A 24,000-nucleotide genomic window follows, 5' to 3' on the forward strand; every position below is an offset into this window, starting at 1 on the left:
ATTATCTCTTCATTTATTGTCTCATCTTTATTTCAATATATTATAATCAATATGTGACCCTGGACCACAAAACCAGTCATAAGGTTAAATTTTACAAAACTGAGATGTATACATCAGATGAAAGCTCAATAAATAAGCTTTCTATTGATGTATGGTTTGTTAGGATAGGACAATATTTGGCCGAGATACATCTATTTGAAAATCTGGAATCTGAGGGTGCAAAAAATCAAAATACTGAGAAAATCACCTTTAAAGTTGTCCAAATTAAGTTCTAAGCAATGCATATTACTAATCAAAAATTACATTTTGATATATTTACAGTAGGAATTTTACAAAAAATCTTCATGGAACAAGATCTTTACTTAATTTCCTAAAGATTTTTGGCATAAAAGAAAAATTAATAATTTTGACCCATACAATGTATTTTTGGCTATTGCTACAAATATACCCCAGCGACTTAAGACTGGTTTTGTGGGCCAGGGTCACATATATATTGATTGTATAACATTGCATTTATTATATTTGCGCACATTTCCCATAGTTTTTCTCTCTGACTTGTGCTAAAATGAGTGACATTGGATGTTTGTTTCTGCAGGCGTATTCAAACTTGTTGCGAGCGCACATGGACGGCTTGAAAAAGAAAGACAAAAAGAGCAAAAGCAAGAAAAATAAAGCCACACAGTGATGGACAGTAATAGAGAAGCGCGTACGTCTGATCCGACACTCACCAGTGCCACGCCACCTTCCCATCAGCCCCTGCGGCGGCTCTGACGGCACGTCTGATCATCGGGAACCGCCTGAAAACCTGCCAACCTTTGACTGATGATGATGATGATGATGGTGGTGATGTAGAGTTTGGTTTACTATTAAATACTAGATTTACTGAAGTGAAGATGAGACGCATGGAATCCATCAGTTTATATTTCAAGCCATATTTTGATTTCAAAACAGTGTTTTATATGGTGAGTGATCATTACGGTCGGTAACGTTTCTCCTCTTGTTGTATTATTAATATTTTAGTTCTGCTGTTTTTTTGTTTTTCTCATTTTATTGAATAAGATGATTGATTTCAAGTTTGACAGACACCCTTAGAGGTTTAACAGTGGAGTTTGTGTAAACTATTTCTTATTTGACCTTAACCAAACCACCCATGTAGATTTTGCAAATAAAAGATGACGTTTATTGATGTATTCAGTGGTTTCGTGATGACAAAATCCCAAAGACGTCTAGACTGAGAATCAAGGTTAACATCTTCAGAAGAGACATGAAGCTTGTGGACTGTAAAAAATGAAGAGTTGAAATAAATACACTATGTACACGACTGAGCCAAGTCACGTTTGTGAAATTAAATGGCTGTGTTTCTCTTGTCGGGTCGCTCTTTGTTGGACATCGGCGTGAGGTTGCGTTTGCTCCGCTCTTCCTCCAGATAGCCTTCCTTCATGATCCCCGTCACGTATTGGAAGAGCGTCTGAAGAGGAAAAATAAATCACTTACTGGAAATTCAGCCATTTACATTATAATACCACTGTAAACATGACGATATAAAGCACATGTACAGAAAATGTAGAAACATTAAAGAACTTTACTAGGTTACATCTTGAAATGATTTGTTTAATTTGTTGTAATTACATGGGAAGTTCAGTGAAGTACTAAAATAACTAAAACTGATAAGTAAACTATAGACGTGTAAAATAAAACTGGCAAAACACAAAAATACTAAAACCTTATAATTAAAGTGAAAGCAGAAAATATGAAAATCAAATTCAAAATGTTAACAAAATCTATTACAGTAAATATTTATTAGTAGAATACAAAAAAAAACACTTTAGAATAACTACACACTATGAACCACGATTTAAGTTTTAGTAAAAAGTAGGGCCGGGACTTTAACGCGTTAATTTAGATTAATTAATTACACAAAAATAACGCGTTAAAATTTTTTAACGCATTTTAATCGCACTAAGTTTTGCACCGCGGAACGTTTCTCACTGGATGAGATTGGGCGGACCGATTATACTGGAGCACAAACTAGCGTTCAGACAAGCCAAAAAACTTATACAAAAGAAGCTGCGTCCGTCCTAAATAGTATTGAATGTCCCAAATCGTAGTATGTTTAAAAAGTATTCCAAAGATTCCCGGATGGTCTACTACTTAACGATCAATACACACTCTTGATTGCTAATATTGCCCGCAACACACTGCGCGGTGAACGAGGATTCGATTAGAACTACAAACACGCATAAAAAGTGTTAAAAAACTACAAACATGGAGGATATGCGCGACCAACGGACAGGTAGAGAAAGGGGTTTGAGTGATAAATAATCAGTGTGTAACCTGATAAAAACTATTTTTTAAATGTTATCCGCGTTATATTCCATGTGCAGCAACATTTATAATGATAGGTTTGGTCATCAACGTTTAAATGCATAATTAAGCAAACACAAGAGCAGAGTTCTCGGCATGAAAGACTCGTTGAAGAACGTGCCTCTTGCTACACTTAATGGCAATATTGCACTGGTCTGTTGGACTTGGTTGAACAAAAATAAACAATATTTTGTTGCTTAAGCTTATGTATTCAGTCATTATTCAATGGTATACTAAAAATCCATGTAAAAATCTTAATTCTCACTGTTCTCAGGTCAAATATTTACATGCGATTAAAATGCGATTAATTTCGATTAATTAATTACAAAGCCTCTAATTAATTAGATTAATTTTTTTAATCGAGTCCCGGCCCTAGTAAAAAGTCAATTCATCATTTATAAATAATTATCTCTACATTAAAAGACTGTTTATAAATGCAGCTCTAAATGCTTTGTTCTTGACAAACATATCAATAATGTGTTTAATAACTGCATTTTCATACTTTATTACTATTTACTATCAGTTATTTAGTTGTCATCAGTGGTTCATAAGATCATTTAGAAAGTGTAAGTAAATGATTAATGAACTATTTAAATGTACACATTATTTCAGAAATATAGTAATAGAGAAAACACCCAAAAGACGCTGTTAAGTCTTTCTTTTATAGCACTTTATCTATTTGTGTCAGATTTCAATGCAAGACCATTTTCTCAAAATGAGTTTGTTGTTCTACCCCAAGCAATAAATCTCCACTTCAGTAGCACTTATGCAAACCAAACTTGACGTTATTATTACTGTCTATATTCAGAAGGTTTTCACAGAGGGATTTGTTTGTGTATAATTTGCTTGTAACATTTTCTTCCCCCCAAAAATGCGAAAATATATTGTTTTCTGCCTGTTCTATGTATTTTCTGAATTATGCAGTGACAAAATTAGATACCCAAAATACCCTCTGTAAAAACATTTGACTCTAATATGTCAAAAAAAATTAAACAAGAATTTTGAAACTGACTTCTAGCGTTTAGTTTTTTTGTACTAGAAATGTATATAAGTGAGTGCATATTTCATTATTTAATGCCTCATTTCATTAAACCTAACATTTAAAAATAACTTAATACAAATTATGTTTGCAATTATCAATGTAATCAATCAACTAAGAAAGGCGATAACTATTAATTTATTATTATTATTATTATTAATTTCAGACTGTGCAATGACCTTTACCAATATTTCTTATGAAAAAACTTCTCATGAGCAAAATTCTTGTGGTCTTAAAAATCTTTGCAATTACCTCCATCCTGTATTAAATCTCCAAAGGTAGGATGTTTAATTAATTTTTTTGGTCCTTTCTAATCTAACACTAAACATTAACAGTAATATATAAAAAAATATCTCAAGGACTTTACATTCAGATAAAAAAGGGGGGTAATAGATGGACACCTGAAATTTAAATATATCACTGGTATGTTTTTTTTTTTTTTTTTTTTGCAGTTTATTTATGAACATAATACAGTTAACCATATATATGACCCTGGACCACAAAACCAGTCATAAGGTTAAATTTGACAAAACTGAGATGTATACATCATATGGAAGCTCAACAAATAAGCTTTCTATTGATGTATGGTTTGTTAGGATAGGACAATATTTGGTCGAGATGCATCTATTGGAAAATCTGGAATCTGAGGATGCAAAAAACTCTAAATACTGAGAAAATCACCTTTAAAGTTGTCCAAATTAAGTTCTTAATGCATATTACTAATCAAAAATTACATTTTGATATATTTACAGTAGGTATTTTACAAAAAATCTTCATGGAACATGATCTTTACTTAATTTCCTAATGATTTTTGGCATAAAAGAAAAATCAATCATTTTGACCCATACAAAGTATTTTTGGCTATTGCTACAAATATACCCCAGCGACTTAAGACTGTTTTGTGCTCCAGGGTCACATACATATATATAATTTTATTTTACTATTCTATTTCATAACTAATAGCTAAAACTGTAAAAAAAAACACTTAAGACAGTGAAAACAGAAAATATAAAAAATAAATCTAATTCATTATTAACAAAAACACTTTATAGCAATGACAACATATTCTTCAAAAAAATAAGATTAACATTAAGAGAACCTATGAATTTAGCCTTGGAATTGAATCAAACTTTCTTAAGAGCTTTTATGTTGAAAATGGTTAACAGAACAACTGCTCTGAGGTAAAAAGCTTGAGAACTAATGATTGAATCAATTACACATGATGCAAAAGACAAAACCATGAGAGAACCTGACTCTTATGGAGCCACTGATGAAAAAACCCCAAACCTCTGAGGGAAATGCTGTTAAATGTGGAGGTTTCGAAGGGGGTGATTACTTTACTTTCTGAACTCACTAGAGTTTGTCTTTCATTACCTTCCAGGCCTGCTCCAGTTCAGGCGTCCATCTGTCCTTCAAAATCGGCCGAACAGCACAGATGAACTCGGCTCCCACATACTGAAACACACGAACATGCGAATTACTGCTCATCAAAAAAAAAAAAAAAAATTTGTAAAAAAAAAAAAACATAAAATAAAAATAAAATAAACACTAAAGTTTATTAAGTTAAAAAATGGAAACAATATATTTATTTTATTTTATATATTTTTTATAAATATTTATTGCATTTATAACACAAAAATTAATCCAACAAATTTACTAAAGCTTTAAAATTAAAGTGAAAAACAAACAAAAAAACACTTTAATTCAAAATATTGGCAAAAAAATCTTGACTTCAGAAATGAAGTTATTTTCATGTACAATTTGTAATTTCAAATAAATGATCGAACCCAGATTTCTGTTTCCTCTTTGCCTATCTGTTTCTTTTATTTATCTGAACAAGGAGCTTCCATCAAAACAATTAAATAAATGAATTAATATTTTGTAAATAATGTTTTCATATATTCAGTGATCACTAGCTGTCAAAATGACAAACTGCAGAAAATTTTTACCAGGTAAATAAAATACACAAACAAACAAACAAACAAATTAATTAATTATTTAATAAAGACAAAGACTCAAACTGCATTAAAAAGTAAAAACAAATCACAACCAAAAATGAGCTTATAGACAAACAAACAAACAATTACTACAAAGGACAATTGTTCTGTAGAAAAAAATATAAAAACATTTTTATTTATACATCTTTTTATTCCGCAGAAGATCAATGATCACACAGAAAAACTTCCTTTGGTTAAAAATGGTCAAATCATGAATCTTCCATTGGACAAAGAAAACTTCACTTAAGTTGAGAGTAATCTAAATAAATAAATAGACATCATATATTTTTATATAAAGACATTATTTTTCATTCCACAGAAAATCAACTATCAGAATAAATTTACCGGTTATTTAGAATATAATATGAAAAGGTGATGTTTTGATTGATTTTTTATAAATTACTAAAGCTTTAAGACTAAAGTGAAAACAGAAAAAAAATTATTCAAAATATTAAAACATTCAAGACTTCAGAAATTATTCAATTTATAATTTCAAACAAGTGACCAAACCCAGATTTTTGTTTCTTATTTGCTGTCTCATACCGGTTTCTTAAATGTATCTGAACATGGAGGCTTAATAAACAAATAAATAAAAGATTTTATAAACAATCTTTAGATATATTCACAGTTATCACTAGATGTCAAAATGACTAACAAAAAAACAAAAGAGAAAAACAACAAAAAATAATTATACCATTCATTTTATCAGTCACATAAAATAAATAAGAAAAAAGAAAACAAAGAAAAAAAAACGTACAAAAAGGGTACAAACTGCATAAAAAAGGAAAAATAAAAATATTCAGTTCACAGCCAAAAATGAGCTTATAAACAAAAAAACAATCACTAAAAAGGACTATTGTTCTATAGAAAAAAATAATAAAAAAATAACAGTTTTACCCGTAAAAAGTGATGTTTTGATTTTAATTTATTTTATTTTTTATTTAAAAATGTTTTCAGCATTTTATTGCTGTCAAACGATTAATTACGATTAATCGCAGCCAAAATAAAAGTTTTTGTTTAATATATGTGTATACTGTGTATATGTATATATAAATAAATACACATACAGAATATATTTAAAAACACATTTATTTACATGTATATATTTATATTAATAGAATTGATATTACATATAAACGTATTTAGTATATAAACATTTTTTGAAATATATACATGCATACATGTATATATACATACATAATAAAATGTATACAGTATCTAGACATATATTATGTAAACAAAAACTTTTATTTTGAAATGCGATTAATCGCGATCAATCGTTTGACAACACTATATTATTTTTTAATTACGGTATTGTTTTATTAATTTTTTTTAATAAACCCATGCACATAAACAATGTGTATATACACATATTTAAATTATAAATTATGTTTATTAAATGATATTTACCCCATAGTACTTCGGCGGCGCGTTGTAGCGGAAGTGGCTCTTCCCGAGTTCCCGCGCAAGAGTCTCCAAGCGCTCCAGCTGATCGAGTCTAGCGACGCTCTTCTCGATGAACGACATCACGCTGTTCAAACAGCACAAAAGAGCTCGTTTCAGCACTAAACACAAACATATTTTAGCAGTGTTTTACCAGTAAACGCCAGGGTCTCTACTGTTTCTCAGAAGCGACGAAGTTGAGTGATAATCAAACACTCGAATTTGAGCGCGTGCACGAGCGCTGCTGCCGCCCGCGGGCGCGTTCGTGTGTTTTCATGCTGTGAAGCGCGAGCAGCGCGACCTCATTACACACACTCACACACTCATCATCATCAATGATCATCATCCTCATCCTCACAAACCGCCCGATGCTCAACAGTCACTTGGCCTTTAAAGCCGCGAGTGTGAGTCTGACAAACAGACAGAGACAGTAGCGCCGGTGTTTCCGGTAATTGGTGTTCCGGGATTTTTCACACCGCTGAGCTGCTGAGTGGAGCCCATAATAATAGTCAACATCATTTTACAGACTCGAGTGTCTCTTAACGTCTCCAACACTGGGAACATGTTTTATTATATTTTACAGACTCACATAAACTCACACATTTCATATTAATGCATATTGCTGTTTAGTGGCTTGTCTATAAACAGACGCAGTTAGACTAATTATATTAACTACTAATAGGCTATATTAACCACTGAATTGAGACATTTGACTGATTTGGAATTTTTAAAAATGCAAAAAATATATTTTTTTAATTTGAAAAAAGGTCAATAAATGATTCTAATACAATAAATATAAAATGAGGTTTAAAAATGAATTATTTTATTCATATTATATATTATTGTCTTTTTAAAATTAATAAAAAATATTTTCTTATTTATTATTATTGATAAATAGATTTATTTAATAGAATTAAATTTATAGAGATTAAAAATATGTGTTAAAAATTAAAGTCAGTCAATGAATAAATATAAGTATATAAAAAAATAAAAAAATAAATAAGTATATAAAATAAGTATCAAATGAGTTTTGAAAATGTAACAATAAAAATTGATTTATTTTATAGAATTAAATTTATAGAGACTTTTTTTAATTTTTTTAATAAAAAAAGAAAAAATATATTTTTTTTTAGAAATGAATTAAAAACTAAAGTCAGTAATAAATATAAATAAATATAAGTATACAAAATAATCTAAATATAAAAGGAGTTTTGAAAGTGTAACAATAAAAAAATATTTATTTTATATAATTAAATAAATAGACATTTTTTCATTGTAAAAAAACATATTTTAACAAAAGAATTTAAATAAAGTCAGTAAATAAATAAATATATCAAATAAATATAAGTTTAAATTAAAATGTAACAATACAAATAGATTTAATAGAATTAAATATATAGAGACATTTAATTTATTTGTGATTTTTAGCAATTAAAAAAAAGTAAACTCATAAATATAAGTATATAAAATAAATGTAAAATGATTTTTAAAAACGTAAACTTAAAAATAGATTTATTTTATAGAATTAAATTATTTACTTGTGATTTAAAAAAAAATGTAAATATTTGTTAAAAATTTATTAAAAATGAAGTCAGTAAATTAATAAATGTAAGTATATAACATAAATATAGGTGTAAAATGAGTTTTAAAAATGTAACAATACAAATCGATTTATTTCATAGAATTTAATTTATCGATTTTTTAAATCTAGAAATTCATTAATAAAGCCAGTAAATTAATAAATATAAGTATACATATAAGTATATAAAATAAATATAAACATAAAATGAGTTTTGATAATGTAACAGTAAAAATGTATCGTATAGAATTCAATTTATAGAGGCATTTTATTTATTTGTGATTTATAAAAAATGTAAAATATATTTGTTACAAATTAAATGAAAAAAAATATAAAGTATATAAAATAAATATAAAAATTAAATAGCTTTGAAAATGTAACAATAAAAAAATCGAATTATTTATTATGAAAAAAATTCTATTTTTGTGATCAATTTTTGTTTTATAAAAAAAAAATAATAAAGTCAGATTATGATGATATTTAAATCATTAAAGTGCATGCTTTAATTTCATTGTACATCTAAGAACAAAAAATATTATAGTGGTATTGTGGTAAAAACACATCCTATCCAATACTCAAACAAACATGGATCAGTGTGTCACATGATGTGTGTCAATCAAAGCTAATGAAGAGTGTCACGTCTCTCACTAATAAAGCTCTAGTGTCACCTCTCATTTGTTTTCGTCTCATCCTGCTGTGCAAATCTAAATAAACCTGTTTCTCTCCTGATCCAGTCTGTAACGGCTTGTTATTTCTGCTCCCTAATAAACAACATGATTTGCCCTTCCAATGCCTTTGTACAGAGCCTTGCGAAAGTATTCATACTGCTTTTTTTGGGTACGTTTTGTTATGTTGCTGCCTTATGTGAAACTGCTTTAAATTACTTGTTTTCCACATCAATCTACACTCCCTACTCCATAATGGCAAAGCAAAAAATAGGTTTTTAACATTTGTGCAAATTTATTAGAAATGAAAAACTGAAAAGATCCCGTTGCATAAGTATTCATACCCTTTTCTGGGACACTGGAAATGTATCTCAGGAGCATTCATATTGCTTCTAGATGTTCCTACACTTGGAGTGGAGTTAAACTGTGGCAAATTCATTTGAATGAGTCTGATTTAGAAAGACACACACCTCTCAGAAAAGGTCTAACAGCTGAAAATGCATCTCAGAGCAAAAACCAAGATAACTGTAGAGCTCAGTGACAGACTTGCTTTCACATCAGACCCAAAAAGACTTGAGGCTGTAAAGATGCTTCAACTACAGTATGTACTGAGTTAAGGGGATGAATACTTATGCAATCTACTTATTTCAGTGTTTTATTTTTAATAAATTTGTCAAATTTGCAAATCTGGTTTTTGTTTTGTCATTATTATGGTGTACGGAGTGTAAATTGATGTGGGGGAAAAACTATTTTAAAGCAGTTTAACATAATGCTGCAACAAAACAAAATGTGAAAAAAAAATGAAGGGGTATGAATACTTTTGCAAGGACTGTATATAACATATGTTCATAAAAGCACATGCACAAACCCAAACACTTACTACAAACCCCAACTTCCCACACAAACAAACACACACACACACACACACACACACACACACACACACACACACACACACACACACACACACACACACACACACACACACACAGCAGTCAGGATGAATGTTTGTGAGTCTGAATGAGCCCTTGAGCACTAGTAAGTGTGCGTACGGCTGGATACTGACCGCAGGCCGTGGGCGCGCAGCTCCCTGCTGGTGCGTAACCTCTCCAGATCCTCCACGTCCCGAAACAAGAAGAACACGTCTTTACACTCGGGATGAGTCTCAAACAACCTGTTACCAAGAAAAAAAGACAATCGCTACAATCACAATCACAGCTCACAGATAACAATTCTTTCCTAAAAGCAGTGCATGTTTACTGTTTTGCTTAATATTTTTTAATTCATTTTATTTGAATATTTTCAGTTTTAATTTTAAAGTTTGATTTACTTATCATTTAAAACATTTAAAAAAAAATATTAAATGATTAATATCAACTAATTAATAAATATAAGTATATAAATATAAACATAAACAAAATGAGTTTTGAAAATGTAACCATAAAAAATAGATTTATTTTATAGAATTAAATATATACTTTAGCATTACTTATTTACTATTTTGGTTAATATTTTTTAAGGAATTTTTTTCTTATATATTCAGTTTTAACAGTTTTAATTTTAAACTGTTACTTATTTTAGTATCATTTATTATAGTGTTAAATTTATAGAGGTTTTACTTATTTGTGATTTTTTTAAACACAAATGAATAAATATATATAAATGTAAACATAATGCGTTCTGAAAATGTAACCATAAAAAATTGTTAAATATAAATATAAAATGAGTTTTGATTTTTTTTTGTAAATGTATGTTATAAATACATTTATAGAGACATTTTATTTATTTGTGATTTTTTTCAATGTAAAAATATTTATTAAAACAAAGTCAGTAAATTAATGCATATAAGTATATAAAATAAATATTAAAAAAAAGAGTTTTGAAAATGTAACCATAAATTAAAAATAAATGTATACTTTAGCATCAATATTTTAAATGTTATTTTATTAATTATTTTAAAGTGTTATTTATTTTACTTTTTTTGTTTGTTTTTGTAATGTTTTTCTTGGTTATTCAAACATTAACAGAACATTCCATTCCAATGTATCATTTTGAAAACGTTGGAATGTTACTTTGGAATGTTCTTTGAACATTGTGAAACAATAGTAACATTTAAAAAATGTTTGTGATTTTGAAAAAAAATTATTAATTTTTTTTTTTTTTTAATTAATTAAAATACTAAAGCCAGTAAACAAATAAATTAAGTATATAAAATACACATTGAGAGAATATTGCCAAAACATTCGGAGAATGTTCTCTGGGACGAGACGGCACATGCGCTGCTTTATAATAATCTACTAAGAGATCTAATATGTTTCAAAAAAGGTGTTTTTCCAGTGATGCCATAGAAGAACCATTTTTGGTTCCTCAAAGGACCTTTCAGTGCTCAGTTCATAAAAGAAAAGAAAAAAATCTAAAGAATCTTTTTTGACTATAAAGAACCTTTTCTGCATTTGAAAGGTTCCATGGATGTTCATAATTCTTCATGGAACCACTGATGCCTAAGAACCTTCATTTTTAAAAGTGTAGCCTGGTTTTTGATTACACTGGAGAGTTTGATTGAGGGATATTTCTGATTTTCCAGACCGTTGGTTGTCTAGGAGAATTTCCTGCTTTTGCCACACTAGAAAGGGCACGACTAAGTGACCTACATCACACACACTGATTAGGGAACAACAGCACAGTGTGAGTTTAAGGAGTTCATGACAGTCATTTATCAGCAACGACAACATCTGCTGCTGAAGAAACAGATTTATGTGTGAGAAATGGTGTTTCTGAAAGACAGTCTTTGTGTGAAAACAGCTGTTATGATGAAGATGCAGCACACAATCCTGCAAATGAAGAGGCAGATTATCAGTCAAAGCTTGACTCGTGGAAAAACACTAAGAATACTAAATGTCCTTCATCAGTTTGCTTCACTTTTCATCAACATTTTTAGGTTTTTGGTCATTATTTTGAAAAAAATGTATTCATTTATTCACTTGTAATTTTAAAGTTTTATTTATTTTAGTACTATTTATTACAGTATTCAATTTATAGAGGTTTTACTTATTTGTGCTTTAAAAAATGTAAATAATATATATATTTTTTTAAACAATTAAAACATAAAGTCATTAAATTAATAAATACAAGTATATAAAATAAATATAAACAAAATGAGTTCTGAAAATGTAACCATAATTTTATAGAATTACATATTTGCATATTTTCAGCTTTTTTATTTTATTTAATAAAAAAATCATAGACTGGAGTAATGATGATAAAAATTCAGTTTTGAAATCACAGAAATAAATTAGATTTTAAAATAAATTCACATAGAAAACAGCTAAAAATTATTCAAAATTTTACTGTTTTTGCTGTATTTTGGATCAAACAAATGCATTCTTTGTGAGCAGAAGAGACTTCTTTAAAAAAAACATTTAAAATCTCACTGTACAAAAACTTCTGACCGGTTATGTACTTTGTAAAAAGTCATCTTCCATTAAAGGGATCATCGGATGCAAAACTCACTTTTCCATGTTGTTTGAACATTAATGTGTGTTGGCAGTTTGTGAACACAACCACCCTACAATGATAAAAATACACCCAGAGGCATTTTTTTAATCTTTAAAAGTAATATCCTCTTTTTAAAATCTTATTGTGTGAGTGATGACACACAGACAGAAGCCCCTCCCACGATAGTTGATTGACATGAGCGCCTTACTTTAGCCCCGCCCTCACCGAGCTCAAACAGTCTTACTCTGATCTCCATTGTGTGACTCAGGTGCTGTTGTTGGATGTAATAATGAACACAGCAGTCGTCATTTACTCCCGACATCTGAGCCACTGAAGACGCAGAGGATAACGTTACTTTCGTTTTTGAAAGGAAAGCGCCGATCCTGATCTACATATGTGTCTATGTTCGTGTGAATCATTTCTGGTGCAGTTTCACCCACAGCAGAAGTCAGTTTTTAAGCATTTTTACAAATGGCCTTTCTTAATAATGTGCTTGTTAGCAAGTTTCGCCACTTAAACATGGCTAAATGCAGCTAAAGTAAACATTACAGCTGGTAATCCCACAGCAGAGGGGGGCGGGGCGAGCAGAGCTCATTTGCATTTAAAGGGACCACGCGATAAAATGAGTTGACTTTTTGCAGAGCTGATTTTGACAAGGTAAAAGGGTGTTTTTACACTACTATTGAAAATTTCTAACCAAAGTATATTATAGACTTTTAATTAAGACTCTAAAGAATCAAATGAACTTGTGGAAAATGGCCATTTAATGACTTAAGAAAGGCTGTTTGCAAAGATGCATAAAAAAACCTTATCCTCACTTCTGCTGTGGGTGAAGCTGCATCACAAATGATTCACACGAACATAAACGCATATGTAGATCGGGATCGGCTCTTACTGCCAACACACATTAATGTTCAAACAACATGGAAAAGTGAGTTTTGCATCCAATGACCCCTTTAATAATGTGCTTGTTAGCAAATTTCGCCTCTTAAACGCGGCTAAAGTAAACATTACAGCTTGTCATCCCACTGCAGAGAGGGGCGGGGCGAGCAGAGCTCATTAGCATTTAAAGGAACATGCAACAGAATAGCTCGCTCTAAAAAGGGCTGGTTTTGACAAGGTAAAAAGAGTTTTTTTTACACTACCATTGAGAAATTTTAACCAAAGTTTGTTATAGACTTCTCATTAAGACCCTAAAGAATCATATCAACTTGTGGGAAATGGGCATCCGATGACCCCTTTAAAGTAAGACTTACAGTAAGTGTCCAGACATCAGACTAATATTCTGAAAACCCACAAAGGCAACAAATACAAGTTCATATTCCTGATAAAAGCTGATGAAATTCCCTGTTAAGTGGCTCCTGTAACCATGGTGAATAGGAGCCAGTGTGTGAGAAGCTGTCTAAGGATCAGTGTGTAAATGCGTGTTTCTCGGAGGAGCTTCTATTCCAGGTTTCAGGTCCTGCTGTGGCAAACGCTGCTGTCTGAGGCGCCAGAGAAACTCATTATCGTTCCACAGGAGACCAGAAGAAACCAGCACTGATGTCATTCTCTGCTCTTCCTCCTCACTGTAGATTGTAGCTTGCTGTGTCATTGTTTTTGGACGCTTAATCAAACTAAATTCGGCCAAAAATAACAGGTAAAAACAGTAAAGCTTTAACACTTAAGGAACAGTTCAGTTAAAATAAACAGGAGCTACATAATCTAATCACCCTCAGGCCATTCGAGATTAGGATGAGTTTGTTAGTTCATCAGATTTGGAGAAATGTGGCATTCCATCACTTGCTCTCCAATGGATGTGAATGGGTGCCGTCAGAATGAGAGTCCAAACAGCTGATAAAAACATCACAATAATCCACAAAACCACTCCAGTCCATCAGTTAACATCTGGAGAAGACAAAAGCTGAAACAAATCCATCATTAAGACATTTTTAATTTATAATAATGCTTTCTCCAGTGAAAAAAATCCAAAAAAGCTGTTTTGGCTTGTAAACGGTGCTTGATCTGTGCAGATTTCTCTCCTGATTCAGACCAGACCACTTTTTCACTGGAGGAAGTCTTATTATGGATTATGGACTCCATGTGTTTTAGTTAAAAACATCTTAATGATGGATTTGTTTCAGCTTTTGTCTTTTTAAGGTGTTAACTGATGGACTGGAGTGGTTTTGTGGATTATTGTGATGTCATTACTCCGGTCATTTATAAAAAATAATAATATATTAATATAAAATACTGATATATTTAATCGTTTTATAATGTATATATATATATATACAGTATGAGATTATGTCTCTTAATTTACAGATAATACAATACTTTATAATAACAGCTGTTTCACACACAAACCACTGCATTTAACAAATCAATCTACTATGTTATCAGCAAATGCTGTTTCCTGACAAATGAATGTGTCCTAAATGTGTTGAGAAAGATTTATATTCTTCTCCAGTGGGTTTCCATCTTGTGTGCTTTTGTTTATCCCTTAATAAGATACTTGAAGAAAAATGACTTCAGTCTTTAATAAACCCAGAAAAGACTGACTTTCCTGACACAATGCAGCTGTCAGAGTCTGAAAAGAGTTCCAATCAATACATTAACTAACAATATTGAGAGCCACTCCGATGCAAATCAATTAAACAATCAATAAAATATTAGACAAACTCAAAGAGACTCAAAGGGACGGAGTTTTAACCTTCAAGCTTCTGCAGTCTCTGAACTTTCGATGCATTCAACTCACTGTCTGCATGAAAAGCATTTGATTTTACTTTTTACAGTTAGAAAGTCTATAACTGTGTCTTTTAGTACAAAAGAACTGTGGTACAGCTGTTCATGTGAATATAAATAGAGCATCAGCTCTCTAGAGACATAGAAACAGCTTGTGAATCATTATTTTCACCTGATTCAGTCTGATTCAGCTTTTCCCCTTTGCACATTCTACTTTTTCATGATGCATGAAATGTAACCAAGAGCAAAAACTCATTATATTCCTTCATAGTGGCACAGATAATCTGAGCATTAAGGATGATGTTTTAAAAAGTATTATATTTTAATGAATATATTCTTGATACATTGTGAGAACTTGCCCCGTTAACATGCGAAATGAGATAAATTCATATATTTTAGGTTTATTTTTGATAAACTGAAACAAAATATTTAAAAAATTAAAAATCGTGATTAATCACATCCAAAATAAACATTTTTGTTCACATAAAATATGTGCATACTGTTTACATTTATTATGTATATATAAATAAATACACATACAGTATATATTTTTAAAATATTAAAAATATTTAATAAATAAATAAAATAAAAAAAATAAAATAAAAATACTTAAAATTAATAAAAAACTAAAAATTAATTTTTCTGAAGGATCATGTGACACTGAAGACTGGAGTAATGATGCTGAAAATTCAGCTTTGCATCACAGGAATAAATTACATTTTAACATATATTCACATAGAAAACTGTTCTTTAAAATTGCAATAATATTTCACAATTTTACTGTATTTTTTAACTCGAATTAATACAGACTTGGAAAGCATGAAAGCACAAAAACATACAAAAATTTAATTTATCCAAACTTTTGATCACTTGCATTTACTGTTGCTCCAGGCATGTAATAAATGTCACTTAAGTATATAAAAGCATTCATTAAATCATTACTTGCTTTCAATAAGTTAGGCTGCTTAGAATATAAAAACAAAAATAAAAATTTATAAAAACTAGAGATATATATAAACAATAAACAGCACACAAACAAACAACAAAATTACTAAAACGTTATTTTAAATTAAAATGAAAACAGAAAATCTAAAAATAAAAATGTATTCAAATTAAGTGTAATATTGCTTTAAATTGTTGTTGTTTATCAAAAATATTCAAATTAAATATATATAAATATATATTTAAAAAATATTCAAAAAAGTTTTCAGTTTAAATTAATTGCATTTTTGTTTTTGTTTTTCTGAGCAAAAAATAAATATCATACATTTTTCCCTAATTTACAGAAGACACCCACTAAAATGTCATTCGGTGTAACAATCTTCTTAGGCATATTTACAACAAAAATCAATTTATGACTTTAAATTAGATGTAATTCTACATTTTTATTCATAAAATTTACTACTGTCCAAGGTTTTGTCCATTTGTCAGTAAGAATGTTTTACCCATTTAAGACAATAAAATTGAATATGCTCCCTTATTCTTTTATATATTTTAATATAAACCTCTTTTTTTATTTCAGTCTCATTTTTAGAAAACTAAAATAAAAATTAATAAAAACTGGATATATTTATTGAAAAACAGCACACAAACAACAAAATTACTAAAACTTTAATTTAAATTAAAATAAAGAAAAAAAAAATACAAATAAAAACTAATTTAATTTCCGAAGGATCATGTGACATTGAAGACTGGAGTAATGATGCTGAAAATTCAGCTTTGCATCACAGGAATAAATTACATTTTAACAGATATTGACATAAAAAACAGTTATTTGAAATTGCAATAATATTTCGCAATTTTACTGTATTTTTTTCATCAAATTAATACAGACTTTGAGAGCATAACTAAATTATTCCAAACTTTTTATCACTAGCATATAGTTGCTCATTTAAGTATATAAAAGCATTCATTACTTTATATTTATTCATATACTTTATATTTATGGGTCAAAGATGAAAATTGTTGTTTTTCCAAAAAAATATTAAAACGTTTTCTGTTTAATTTAATTGCATTTTTGTTTTTGTTTTGTAATAATTATCATACATTTTTCACTAATTTATAGAAGACACCCATTGAAATGTCATTCAGTGTAACAATCTTGTCAGGCATATTTACAGCAAAAATCAATTTATGACAAATTTAAAGACAATTACTTTTAATTAGTTGCTCATTTGTCAGTAAGAATGTTTTTACTTATTTAAAACACAATAAAATTGCATATGCTCCCTTATTCTTTTATATATATTAAATGTATAAAAATAAGTCAGAATAAGCAAGATGTTTGAATTTTGACATAAACATTGTTACACTGAATGACAATGTAACATTGTTTCAACCAAATGTTGACATTTTATTCTCCAAAAACTTAAAAGTATACACTTTACTTACATTTATTTTCTATGGACGTAAAATCACTTTTGTCCATTTCTTTTGAGCTGCACATCTGTGTGACAACTAGCCCCGGTCTGCGCGACTCTGATTTTCATCGATTTAGAATTAGAACGCGAGACATGACGTAATAAATCGATATGTTGTTCAATATTAGTGACTGAGCTGATGTGAAACAGCAACAGGTATTATATCACATATTAATCTGTCATTAACATTCAATGTGCAACATAACTTGTTTTTACTTTAATATTTGCGAATTGAAACATGCATTTTCTTTAAACGTTATGCATTACGAAAGGAGCAATATAACAAATAATTCTCACCGGACAAACATGATTATTCCCACTTTGGCGATGTCCTCTTGGATGACTTTCCAGGAGTCTTTGATGAGCTGGATGTGATCCGGAGTGAGTCTCGCTGGAGCTTCATCCTCAGTGTTTCTGCTGTCCGCTGTTCTCGGAGTCAATCCGGATCCAGAGATCGCGCAGCCCATCCTGACACGAGCCCAACTCCCTCAGCTCTCAGATAAAGCGCTGCTGGTTAGCTGTCAGTCAGCTGGTCGGGTTAGTCGTGTGTCTCTAGCTGTCTGAGCCTCTCTGCTTCTTCTCCATGACTGTCCGGAGTCAGATCTCCAGCGAGAGACGGAGAACCTGAAACCTGCTCAGCAGGAGGGGAGGAGCTCTTCATCATCATCATCATCATCATCTTCATCTTCATCATCATTAACAACAACAACAACAACTACAAAATGTGACAGATCCTTTGCAGACTCTTTATAGTGCTCTTAAACTATAGTACTAATGTAAAATCAGATATTTTCAATTAACTGCTGAATGTCAAATAAGTCTGTAATACAGTGCCTTGCAAAAGTATTCATTTGTTTCACATTTTGTTTTGTTGCAGCATTATGTTAAACTGCTTTAAATTAGTTTTTCCCCACATCAATTTACAATCCGTACACCATAATGATGACAAAGCAAAAACCAGATGTGCAAATTTTACAAATTTATTAAAAATAAGTAGATTGCATAAGTATTCATACCCTTAACTCAGTCCATAGTTGAAGCACTTTTACAGCCGCAAGTCTTTTTGGGTCTGATGTGAAAGCTGTGCACATCTGCATTTGGCAATTATCTGCCATTCTTCGCCTCACCTTTTCACCTCTCAAGCTCTGTCTAGAGTCCATTTTCTAGAGTCCTAGTTGTTCCAATCGTCTTCCATTATGGAGAATGCTTCTGTCAACCTTCAATGCAGCAGATTTGTTTCTGAACTCTTCTCTAGATCATTGCCTTAACGCAAGTCTGTCACTGAGCTCTACAGGCAGTTATCTTGGTTTTTGCTCTGATCTGCATTTTCAGTTGTTAGACCTTTTCTGAGAGGTGTGTGTCTTTCTAAATCAGACTCATTCAAATGAATTTGCCACAGTTTAACTCCACTCCAAGTGTAGGAACATCTAGAAGCGATATGAATGCTCCTGAGATACATTTCCAGTGTCCCAGAAAAGGGTATGAATACTTATGCAACGGGATCTTTTCAGTTTTTTATTTTTAATAAATTTGCAAAGTTTTGTGCTTTGTCATTATGGAGTATGAGATGTAGATTGATGTGGAACAAAAAGTAATTTAAAGCAGTTTTAACAATGCTGCAACAAAACAAAATGTGAAAACAATGAAGGGGTATGAATACATTTGCAAGGCACTGTATGTCTCTAAATATTAAATAATGGATGCATAATGATGCATTTTAATTACTTATGAAAATATACAATAGTATAATGAATGCATGATGTATATTCTTTTCTTGAAGGATCATGTGACACTGAAGACTGGAGTAATGATGCTGCAAACTCTGCTTTACATCGCAGGAATAAATTACATTTTAACAGATATTCACATGGAAAAGAGTTATTTAAAATTGCAATTATATTTCACTACTTTACTGGATTTTTTATAATTAAATATATAGAGAGAGCATAAGAGTTCAGAAACATTAAAAAAAAAAAAATATATATATATATTTTAAACCTTTGATCACTAGCATGTGTGTGACCCTGGATCACAAAAACAAAACAAAAAGAGTCTTAAAAAAAATACATTTTATGGGTCAAAATGATGCCAAAAATCATTTTATTAAGTACAGATCATGATCCATGAAGATATTTTGTAAATTTTCTACAGTAAATATATCAAAACATATTTTATTAGTAATATGCATTGCTAAGAACTGGACAACTTTAAAGGCGATTTTCTCAATATTTTGATTTATTGCGCCCCTAAGTTGACAGATTTGATATTTTGGTTCTATCCTAACAAACTAAACATCAATGGAAAGCAGTGCAAAAATGCTTTTCTTACTTGATTTTTGATATTTAGGCTGGAAACAAGATAAAAAAAATCTAAGAATGATTTTATAGACAAAAAAAATATCTTGTTTTCAGAAAAAATAAGTCTTAGAAGTTTAGAACAAGCAAAATAATCTGCCAATGGGGTAAAAAAATCATATTTGAAGCAGAAAACAAGATTTAGCATGTTTCATTTAATTGTGACTTATTTATTTCTGAAAACAAGACAATTTTACATGTCTAGAAAATCCTTCTTGGTTTATGATTTTTTTTTTATAGATATTTTGGCTGGAAACAAGACAAAAATCTAAGTAAAAAAGTACTTTTTCTCAGTGAATATTAGTCTCAATTTTAAAAAAAATTGACCCTTGTGTCTGGTTTTGTGGTCCTGGGTTTTGGTATTGTTGCTCTAAGCGGACTCTCCATGTAATAAATGTCATTCAAGTATATAAAAGCATTTATTACATCATTACTTGCTTTCAATAAGGTACTTGCCTCTGTATATCCATTTGAAAGATCTGCAATCCAGGATTATATTAAGCCTGCTTTTCGGCTCCTTCCATGAGAGTCATTAATCATATCCACGTCCTAAAATGTGCAGAAACTAATTAAACTGTAATACGCCCCCAAGTCATGCGCAATCATTTCGATACAGGTTTCTTAAAAGAAAAAGACAGAAACAAAATCCGTGTTTTGTTAGCAGGACAAGGGAAACGATGATTATACAATGTGGAAAGCTTCTTTTAATGTAGTACAACAGAAAAAAAATAAGATGTGAACTGAACATTTCTAACACAGGTATCGTGCATCATATTTACACCAATTCAAAATAAATAAAAAAGATTAAATATACAAGATAGCAGTGACATCATGCCCAACGAGCAGTAAAAATACAGCCAAAAACAAGCTAGCTTATGAAATCTCCCATTAAACAAGACCCGAAAACACATTTTGTGATTGTGCATTATTAATATGTTGCTAAAATGACTTCTTTTTTTAACTTTAATGACCTCATAATGCTAAAGTGGCCTTCAAACAACTAAAAATCAGCAACAGAAAGACAAAATACAACATGTTGTCCAAAAAAAAAAGCAGCGTTTTAATTTTACACCACCATTCGGTCAAACCGAGTACTATTTGACAATTCTAAACTGTGCACACGCAGCTGAAAACATTCCAGATTGTAAATAACATCAGTCTTTGTCAGCGTTTATCATTCATCGGGCTTAATCTGATTACCATTTCCAGTTTTCTCCTTATTAGTGGGGAATGATGTCTTGATGAGATTACACTCTTTCCTCTGGTCAGTGCTTGAACACAAACAGTGAAGAGACATCAGGCAGTGCCTGATCCAAATAACTAACAGATTGCATTTAATAGTGCACTTTTTAAGTTGGTGTATTTGTGTACCAAGTAATTTTCTAAGAAAAATAGGTGCATTTGTAACTTAGTTTGCACTGACCAATTAGTATATTCTTCCTTATTGCTTTTAATTTCAAAATGTCTGGAAGAAAACGGTATTTAACACTTTTCCAAACAGTACCACAGCTAGCTCATTTAACAAATGTTTACATCTCAATGAAATAAGCACAAAATAATGCTAATATACATATGTTTACAAATGCAAATTCATAAATATATTTTTTGAGGTCCACAGGCATCCCTTTTTCCAGTTGGTTTGAACAGTATTGAACTGGAAGTTAAGATTCATGCTTATTTTATGAAAACCCAAAACGCCAAACCCGTAAGATGTACGCCTTTCAAATAGAATGTTAGTTGTAAGATAGTAAAATTGTTGCATTGAAAGTCTCACGTGTAAGAACTTAAGTTCTGAAATTTCTCCCGTAGGTTTTTAACCAAACTATGTTGGCCATTCTCTGCCTTTTCCATCCATGCGCTAAAGTTGTGCTCTTTATTGTTCGCCATTGCATGCTCAGATTGTAAATCAGACTCCCATCTTTGTTGATTCTCATCGTTTTCTTTCCCAGTTGCTAAATCAGCCTCTTCATGCTTGACTTTGTCAATCCGCTCAACTACAATGAGACTGTTCTCATCTTGACCGTCACAACTTGCGTTAAGCTCCTCATGTGCATCTGTGGATCCCAAGCCGAAATCAAAAGCGTTGACTCTACACAATGAGGGCAAACCTTCGCTTTCAATGGTCTTGCTGGAACATGTAGAATCTGGGGATGTAGCCCTCCACACTGAGATACTGTAACAAGGAGATGAGCAAGACAAAGAACGTGACGCTCCAGATCTCTCCCATTTGGTCTCCGGAGCTCTTTCTGGAAAAGATGTACTCCGACTCACTGGGCATGAACGAGGGGAAGCGGATGCATCATCTTGTCCTTGGTTGTTATATTTGGAACGCAACTCTTTGACATCCGGCCAGTGGAAGGTCTCGGTTTGTACGGGACTTTGTGGTCTCTGGGCGTATAATCTGCAATTGAGGAATTGAGGACTTCCAGGAGAACAGAGGCTGGAAGCTGGACTAGTAGTCGGAGAGTCCGGGATAACGTCCTGCTCATTCAAGCTCAGCAACAGTGTCCTGTCCGGCATGCCTATGCACAAAAGAACAGTGGTTAAAAGCTTGTTTTTGACAGGTAAGGATGCTTTCACAATAGTTAACCATTGAACAATGCAAATCCATTGATTTTTAAAAGGGATAATGGGATGCAAGGACGTAGAGTAAGGGTGTCCAATCAGGCTCCTGGAGGGCCAGTAGAGTTTAGCTCCAACCAGCTTCAACACACTTGCCTGGAATTTTCTATTTAGTTTAAGACCTTGTTGTTGTGGCACAATGATTAGAGAGTCTGACTTGTAACCTGAAGGTTGCAGGTTCAATTCTCAATACCGGCAGGGATGAATGAACAGCTCTCTTTCACGTTCAGTACCCACAACTAAAGTAGCCTTGAACAAGACACCAAACCCCCAATTGCTACCCAGGTGCCACAGCAAAAATGGCTGCCCACTGCTCCAGGTATATGTTCAGTAACTTGGATGGGTTCAGGAATTTACCTGACCTACCTCTATCCACAACCTAAAAATGGCTCTGATGGAGCAACTGATGGATAGGAATGTGCAAGATCCATCTCTAGTGTCAAGCCTATAAAAATAAGTGGGATACCAATTGTCTAGATTGGTAACCAAAGAGTTGTAAACAATCTGCAATAAGCTACACCAGTGGTTCCCAATCCTGGTCCTGTAGAACTCCCAGCATTGCATCAAACACCCCTGATTCAGTTCATCAGTGCATTAGTAAAGACTCCAAGACCTCAAATGTAGGAGAGAGACATCAAAAACATGCAGTGTTGGGGGTTCTCCAAGACCAGTCAACTTGGCAAGTGTCTACTCAGATACTACACCCATCTGTCAACCCCTTTAAGCAAACAAGTGGGATACTAATGGTCTAGATAGGCAACCAAAAAGCTGTAAACAATCACCAATAAGACATGTCAGTGCTTCCCAATCTGGGAGAAACCCCAATAATGAACATCGGGCAAGACACTGCAAGTTGAGGGATTGTCCCTCAAGTAAAAGTGAATGGTCAGTTTGGATCGGGTTGCCCAAATTCGCCTCAACACACCTGCCGGGAAGTTTCCAGCATGCCTAGTAAGAGCTTGATTAGCTGGTTCAGGTGTGTCTAATTGGGGTTGTATCTAAACTCTGCAGACACCAGGGGCTCGTTCTTCGTACCTCGCTAACTCAGTTAGCTGGATTTGATTGTTGTGGATTTGTCCTGATCTGGGATTGTTTCGTTCTTCGATGCGCATCTCAGACTTGGTGTCATAGCAACATGTCCGTAAGCTTAAACCTGCTTAGGAGCAGGTTTATTTCATGTAAACAGGATTTAGGCTGCGCTCCTGGCGGGTTATGATTGGTTGAAATGGTGAGGTCACATCTGATTGGTTAAAGGGCACGACTGACCCGGACTGACTCACGTGGGAGAAGAAAAGTGT

At 31.7% G+C, this 24,000-nt stretch overlaps 3 protein-coding genes across 3 annotated transcripts in view; 1 reads left to right on the forward strand and 2 right to left on the reverse strand.

The window, feature by feature from the left end:
• The window catches only part of srp14 (signal recognition particle 14), a 4,725-nt gene extending 3,862 nt beyond the window's left edge, over positions 1-863 (forward strand). The window contains exon 5 of the mRNA XM_073827449.1: positions 596-863. Within this exon, the coding sequence (XP_073683550.1) occupies positions 596-685 (90 nt within the window). The 3' untranslated portion in view covers positions 686-863. The remainder of the gene's footprint in view (positions 1-595) is intronic.
• A 482-nt stretch (positions 864-1,345) lies between these two features.
• LOC141296344 (neuroglobin-like) lies at positions 1,346-18,314 on the reverse strand. The gene is made up of 5 exons (XM_073827596.1): positions 18,024-18,314; positions 10,154-10,261; positions 6,811-6,931; positions 4,778-4,858; positions 1,346-1,468 (listed from the first exon to the last, which is right to left on the reverse strand). The coding sequence occupies exons 1-5, from the start codon at positions 18,191-18,193 to the stop codon at positions 1,346-1,348; spliced, it is 603 nt and encodes a 200-aa protein (XP_073683697.1). The 5' UTR covers positions 18,194-18,314.
• Positions 18,315-20,840: 2,526 nt separating this feature from the next.
• Positions 20,841-24,000, reverse strand: part of LOC141296204 (pleckstrin homology domain-containing family G member 3-like) — a 33,182-nt gene continuing 30,022 nt past the window's right edge. The window contains exon 17 of the mRNA XM_073827480.1: positions 20,841-22,602. Within this exon, the coding sequence (XP_073683581.1) occupies positions 21,851-22,602 (752 nt within the window). The 3' untranslated portion in view covers positions 20,841-21,850. The remainder of the gene's footprint in view (positions 22,603-24,000) is intronic.

This window comes from Garra rufa, chromosome 21 (genome assembly GCF_049309525.1).
Source record: "Garra rufa chromosome 21, GarRuf1.0, whole genome shotgun sequence".
NCBI lineage: Eukaryota > Metazoa > Chordata > Actinopteri > Cypriniformes > Cyprinidae > Garra > Garra rufa.